At 33.9% G+C, this 7,639-nt stretch overlaps 1 protein-coding gene across 1 annotated transcript; it reads left to right on the forward strand.

Annotated features, from left to right (window-relative positions):
* Window positions 1-2,202: 2,202 nt before the first annotated feature.
* LOC118074570 (segmentation protein Runt-like) lies at window positions 2,203-5,419 on the forward strand. The gene is made up of 4 exons (XM_035095887.1): window positions 2,203-2,755; window positions 2,873-2,986; window positions 3,702-3,809; window positions 4,064-5,419. The coding sequence occupies exons 1-4, from the start codon at window positions 2,434-2,436 to the stop codon at window positions 4,501-4,503; spliced, it is 984 nt and encodes a 327-aa protein (XP_034951778.1). The 5' UTR covers window positions 2,203-2,433; the 3' UTR covers window positions 4,504-5,419.
* Window positions 5,420-7,639: the final 2,220 nt, after the last annotated feature.

Genomic DNA, 7,639 nt, shown 5'->3' on the forward strand with positions numbered 1-7,639 from the left:
TAAACATTGAATTATTGTAATTATAATCGAATAGTATATGAAATTACATTAATTATTGAACATGCATTGTTTAATTTTAAAAATTCAAGTTCTATTATACTAATTATTGTTTTTTTTTTAAAGTAAGTAGACTCTAGTTAGTTATCTTACAAGATCATCTTATATAGTAAATACCTCCAAGGAAGCTTGTAGTCATAAAAACAAGCATTCAAATAAATTACTGGTTTCAATTGAATGCCTCATTACTTAGTCGAAAACCTAGAATTTGCTTAGTGGTTTATGATGTATCTGTATAAATATATGAATGTTCTTGATCTTTTGAACTTAATACAAATATTTACAACACCTATTAAGACAAAGCAAATACCTTTCTGTTCAATGTCAACAACAATTCTTGTCTTATAATATTCCAAGATTTCAACTAAAATCTCAATTCTTCAATGCTCAATCATAATAAACCAACGATTCACCAGGAGACATATATATAATATACCTAAACTCTTCTGTCATGACATATTGAACTTATTATTCATAAGCTATGTTTCATATACCTGACCTTATAGGCAAAGGTAAAATTTATAGTACATTGCATTCACTATTATCATCAACTGACCTGATAACATGAATAGTCGATTTCTTCTGGTATTTATTACTAACTAATGCAATGATAAAAATAGCAATAGTAGAAAGACAAATTAGATAACAATTTAAAAAATAGAAGAGTATTATTTTTGCTATTATTTGTTATTGTGTGTTAAAGTTGAAAACGAGAATTGTTGATCATAATCACTTTATATTATATAAGTGTACGAGTTGATTTTCTTAAGCAAACCACAAAATATAATCCCTAGTATTCTTGAAATTAGAGACATTTTTATGTAGCTTAGAAAGTGCAAATGGTACTATGCTGTTTGGTAGGGAAATCAGTGCAGTAAACTTCATAAGGTCTGTAACCTTGCAATTTGGTACGTATCGTTATTGAGTTCACTAGGTAGAGAGAATCTCAATAGGGGGTTCAGACCACCTATAACTTGGGGATAATGGTTGTCCAAATATTGTGTTGATTGTTCATCAAACGACAAGACTTACCTGAGTTGTCTCAACTTAATAACCCCTTTTGGTTTATTTATTTACTTAGCAAACTACCGTTAAATGTTTCTATGAATTCTATTCTATTTTAGCTAATATTTATTGCTTGCTTATTCATTTTTAGTTGGATTACTTAACAAAATATTTTCCTGCTTTGCTTTAATTTTCCATTGATTTGTAACATTTCTCTTTGTTTGAAGTTAACAAATTAGAGTGTAACACAATTTAATGTAATCATAATTCTAAAGTTGGAAATTTACTCGACGATATATTTAAATGTTGATTTTTTTTTCATAACAAAACTGTAAATATATCTTACAAAAAAAATTTTTTAATCTAGCATTAAATTTCACCCAACAAAGTAAATATTTCGTTAACAGTTTCGTTTTTATAATGAATATATCATTCTTACGTTGATTATTTATTCTCCATTGTTTGTTTTTTTTTGTATAAACAATTCAACTGAACGAAGTATTTAATTGTTTAAATATTTATTGATGAAATAATCCAAAAATTTTATCAACGAAAAAGTACAGTGATTGATGCATAGAAAAAAATTGGCAAAAAAAAAATCTCAAAAGTAATTTTCATTTTTAATCTTTAGTTGAATAAATATTTAGAAAAATGATGATTTGATGGTAGTAGTTTAATTGTGATCGTCCACGAGGGAAAATAAACGTTCTCGGAGAACACGTGCGTGTAGGTGAACGGTAGCGGTCAAAGGAAAGGTGATGTGAGCGAAAGCGTGACACGAAAGATCGAGGGAGTAAAGCAGCAGAAAGCCAAAGTTAAACGTGATAGTAAAATGCGCGAGTGAGATAGTGGTGATATGTAGATGTGTAGCGTACAGGAGAAAGCAAGAGGGATGATATAAATATATAGGTAAGAGAAGCAAGCAAGAGAAACAGCATGAAACCGTTGAGACTCTTGGAGATCCCCTCGCAACCCTTAAGCTTGGTTAGGGGTGAAGGCGGCGAGCCACTGAGGCCACAAACACGACCACGGTCCTCATTGGTCGACGCAACGCCACTGGGTGGGGCTCTGGAAAAATTGGTGGGGATAAAAATCCCCCCTAAATAGCTGCGGCGACGTCTGCGAAAAACTAGAATCCGCTCGGCTATCATCGAGTGCGCATCGTAAATCTCGGAAAAAATTTTTCTTCCGCTACGATCCCTCAAAAGATCGAGAGTAGTCAGTCAGTGTTGTGGTGATCATCAATCCCAACGGATGAAGTGAAAGTGTTTAGTGATCAAGCTGGGTTTATTTTTATTTATTTTAGTGTTTACATTCTTTATCAATTAACGGACTACTTTTTAAAAAATATTGAACTTTAATAAGACAAAAATGCATTTACCTGAGGGACCACTTGGTATGGAGAGTTTTGCTGCAATCCACGACGCATTGAGAGCTTGTCATGGAGATCTCGTGCAGACCGGAAGTCCAGCGATTCTCTGCAGCGCTCTCCCAACTCATTGGAGATCGAATAAATCGCTTCCAGTTGCATTTAAAGTCGTATCATTGGATGACATTAGTGATGGAACTCTCGTCACAATCCGTGCTGGAAACGACGAAAATTGTTGTGGAGAACTTAGAAATTGTACTGCAGTAATGAAGAACCGAGTAGCTAAATTTAATGACCTGCGATTTGTTGGTCGCAGTGGAAGAGGTAATTATTGTCATTGAGACTTAAATTATCCATCACTTTCTGCATCATTTGATGTTGATAACTATTCTCTTCAGAAATTGATTAAGTTTCTTTTAACATGAAAATGATTCTTTACAGGTAAATCATTCTCTTTAACGATCCAGATCTCTAGTGTACCTTTACAAGTAGCAACATATACTAAAGCAATCAAAGTAACAGTAGATGGACCAAGAGAACCACGATCCAAGTCGAGTAAGTTGAAAGAATAAGCTACAAGTAGTAAGACAAATGATTGGCGCGAGTAGTTGGAATAGGAGTTGGAAGGAAGTGGTCAGAACTGTTCATAAACGCGTGTCCACGAGAGAATCCGCAAAACGGGTGTCAGAGGCCTTGCAACGTTTAATAATCCGGCGTATATCTGGCGGACCTCAAACCACCAGTGGTGGTCGGTCCGGGTATCTCTCTCACATTCTCCTCTATCTTGCTCGCTCATTTATAGACATTCACACATGTGTTCACGTGCATAATATCGAGAATGCTCGTGAAACTTGGCAAGAACTCAAAGCGCGGCATCTCTTTGAGTTTGATTCATGCATCCCATTGGAGATTTTGTTTTTTCTCAGTTACTGATCAAGACATATACGTATAAGAAAACGATGTGAGGAAGCCAAAGACACCGCGTTTTATTTGTTTATTACTTGGCATATGGCGGTAGCATATGTGCGCCACAAAACGCAACTAACCCAACCAGCAGCCGGCTAAAGACGCGAACATCGTTAAGAAATAGTTTATGATATCATTAAAATAAATATTTTTTTGGCTCTATTCTCAGGAGTCTTCGAATTTAGAGAAATTACTCAATTAACAAACGTTTTATTAAAGATTCTGAGATAATTTTTTAAAAATAAAAAATTGTTTTAATTACAATATCCCATTTACTTATGAAGAATTTATTTGCTTTTTACAGATTATCAATATGGACCCGGATTTCCTGGACTAGGACTCCTAAACCCTTGGTTGGACGCAGCGTATCTTGGTCACGCCTGGCACCTGCCTCATCCTGCACTCGTCAAAGGTATGCATCAAATTCTGATTTGTAACTTAGCCAAAAGTAAAAATGTATGATGAGTGGAAGAGCAGAATGAAACTTAAAAAGGGGCAAGTATCGATTGACGATGATTCATACTGGACCCGAGGGGGAATTCTTTCTTTCTCTGTTCATCATGCTCCCTTTTCCCACAAGTTCCCCTTAGAATAACAATACAGCCGGTCGGTGAGTGCTTTGTATGAACCCTCTAACACACGTCTTCTCTTTATCTTATGCTTTAGGAGCCATGCCAATGCCACCAGCGGATCTGTTCACGCCAAGTTTTGCTCCAACTGTCCTTCCGTCCACGTATCCGTTCCATGATCACGTCAAGTATCCTCCGGAATATCCGGGAATGCCAACAATAAAAACACCAGCCCTACCAAATAGTCCATCAAGAACACCACCTAGAAGTCCAAGCGACAGCGGCAGTGAAACAACAACTGTTGCAATCGAAGAAGAAGTTCGCAGTGCCTTTGTTCCAATCAAGCTTAGTACACTGCCAACAACGACCATTACACCTTCTTCGTCATCACCGGGACGACAATTGTCATCTAAAAAACCTACTGAAGGAGTTAGGTGTGAATTGAAAGCTCCTACTTCATACATTTCTAAGAGAAGTCCATCACCAACCAAATTGTCAACACCTCCGCCAACTAAACCTGTATGGAGACCTTACTGAAAGCCTGAAAAACTTCAAAAAATATAGAAGGAAATAAAAGGCTCTAACGAAGTGGAGTAATAAACTGTTGGAAGGCTAGTGATTCATACAAGACGCCAGGCGTCGAGGTGAAATATATTTTAAGTTATTTATTATTTTTTGTTCAAAATTTTTTTTTCTTCATAACTCGCTGGAAATAATCAGGATGATTTTTTAATTCTGATTCCGGTGCCTCGCAATTTATGTACAGATAGATATAAATAACTGTAAATAATCTAGAGAACAAAGAAAAAAATAATGTTGGAAAAAATTTCCAACAGATTTTATTGTAAATAATAAATACAACAGATATTCCGAGGTAAACTTTTCGTATTCAATTTGATACTGAATATCCTTAATAATTGAATTTCGTCTGGATTTGGTATTGAAGATCTTGAAAAAATTACTTTTAGACTTATTTGGGTACTGGATATCCTGAATATTTAATTATCAACACTTTGATACTGATTCTCATTATTAACACTGCAACGATTTTATACTGAACATCCTGAATGTTTAGCTATAAAAAATTATTATTATAATTGACCCTGAATTTTAATTTTTATAAGATCTTGAATTCATCCTTAATAGATACTGAAAATTCTGAATATATTCAGGGTATTTAGCATCAAATGGAATACGAAAATTTTACCTCGACATGTAGATAGATTTATGGACAATAATTATAGCAGTGGATTGAATGATATTTATGAGTAGGAGAGAAAGAGACTGCGTGGATGAGAATCTAATAATAAATTTAAAGTGTATGTTTGCAAACCAGAAATATAATAAGAGAGAAACGATAATTTATAAATAATTAATTAAGTCAGAGATCTAATGTAAAAAGATATAATAGAGATTGATAAAGAGAAATAAAATGAAAACTGATTCTACCAAACTTAAATTTACTGCTTTTTAGTTTAAACAAAAATATCTCTTAATTAAAAACTCATTCCTATTCTTATAAATATTTTTATTATTATTATTTATTTATTTATTTTATTTTTTTTTTTAATTCAACTAAATAACGACCATTTTTTCACACACAAGTATCTATAATACAATTCATATTTACTAACAATAAAAATTTTTTCTAACTGAACAATTCTCAAGAGACTTGAAATGAAAATTTGATATTTAAATATTTTGAGAATAATCTTAATTGAGACATATACGAAGCACCTTGACATTAAAAAAATTTATGTTGAATCTTTGCTTTGTTGAATCCCGAGGTATCTTTGATATAAATCGAAGCTCGTGCCACTATGAAAGAGACTCAATAGCCGTTCGTGCTTCTGCAATAAGGGAGAGAGCTCTCATCGCGCACACGTTATATATGTATACGTACATATAAATTTTTTTCTCTCGAGCTGCGATTTAAATCTGAATGGTAGCAGGCCACACGGTCGTTTCAAGCCACGACACGACCGTATGGGTTCCCATAGAGGGCGAGGGAGGGGAAACAAGAGATGTGGAGAAAGAGAGAATAACTGAGCCAAGGGATTGCAAAGGGAATATATATGTGCTTTATAGAAGGGAGTAGTGCGTGAGATCTGTATTAGTACCTATAGTTCAACATTCAGGGATGCTCATTCCATTATCATTTACATTGAATTACCATTATTTTCCACTTGTCATCATTGTGATCAATATGGAAGAAATATTCAGTTATTCCAACAAGCTTTTGTTAGACGTTTGAAAATATTTTTCAATTGATTCTAATGATGGCATAATTTTTTTTTATTTGGATTGGTTATAAAGTTAGAGTCATAGAGATGAGAACCTCATTGACACCCCGTATAACTCGTGGGGTCGACGCGTTGACGAGTAGACAACGGAACCGAGCAACCGTAAAGGGTCGCGCCACACGAATCTACCAAACCGATTCCGCGCTGCGTTTAGTTGTGTCCTGATTCCATACTGCTCTCACCACTATCATCCCGACACTAACTAATGTTTGCTCAAAGAATCTGATGTATAATTTAGTTAAGTAAATGCGAGCACAAAAAATTAGCTAAACGAAAAGTCTAGTAATCGCTCTAGTAAAACTAGTTTCATGGATACAGTTACAGTTGGACTGGTTTTTTTATTCTAGATTTATTACAATTAATCACATCAGATGTGAACAAAATGTTTACTCACCTGTAGTTTTATTTGTAATTTTATGCTGAAAATAGATATCTATTTTTTTGAATTCATTTTTATTCGAGTTTTACACTTCAATCTTAATCTCTATAATCAACAAGGAATTTAAATATTTCGTTGATGATTTTACATCAATTCTGTGGTTCAAGAATATTTTATTTATAAAAACTCTATGAATGTTTACAAAAAATTTAAATTTTTACCAACAAAAATTCGAATCATGAAATTCCCTAATCTAGGAATTATTTTGCATGAAATAGAAATTATTTTATATTTACATTCCTGTATGAACTAAATATATTAACAAATGCACTACTATATTTGATATGATTACATTAAATGAGAATTTTTAGAAATGCATGATGTTTTTAAAAAATCTATTTTAACTTGAATGAAAAGCATCAACTCATATAATTGCCTTATAATTTCTATTGATAATTTTCAATGTTTGAATTATTAAAATAAAAATCCATGGATTGAAAAAAACATTAAAAAGGTTTCAGAATTGAACGATCTGTCATTTTTTTTAGCTTAAAAAGTGGTATTTTTATTCCTATTGTAAATTAGACGATTTTCGTAGGTATTGGGCTGATTTCATTGATGACATGGCAAGTGTCGAAAAACAAGTGAAATGCTGGTGTGAGGACAATTGACAATGAGACAAGTTAGTCGAAGTACAGACAATCGCAACCGACAAATTGGTATTGGCGGACCAACAAACTGGATCCTCTGCTCTTGTCCAGGATCAACGTGAGGAGGAGAGAGGAGGAACGTTAGCCGTGGAGTTTGAGGGTTCTAGAGTTAGGCAATCAGCGTTGATGAAGGGTGGCCAAACGGGTGGAGGGCTTGAACAATTAGTAACCATCCTCCCTTGTCCCTCATCACTGTACTCGCACTCTGCTGCTCTACAATCCTCGTTCTCCTGTTCACCTCCATATGTATATATATATATATATATATATATACGTATATA

Source organism: Chelonus insularis, unplaced genomic scaffold, assembly GCF_013357705.1.
Source record: "Chelonus insularis isolate UGA/USDA-ARS -01 unplaced genomic scaffold, ASM1335770v1 contig_135_pilon, whole genome shotgun sequence".
Lineage (NCBI taxonomy): Eukaryota > Metazoa > Arthropoda > Insecta > Hymenoptera > Braconidae > Chelonus > Chelonus insularis.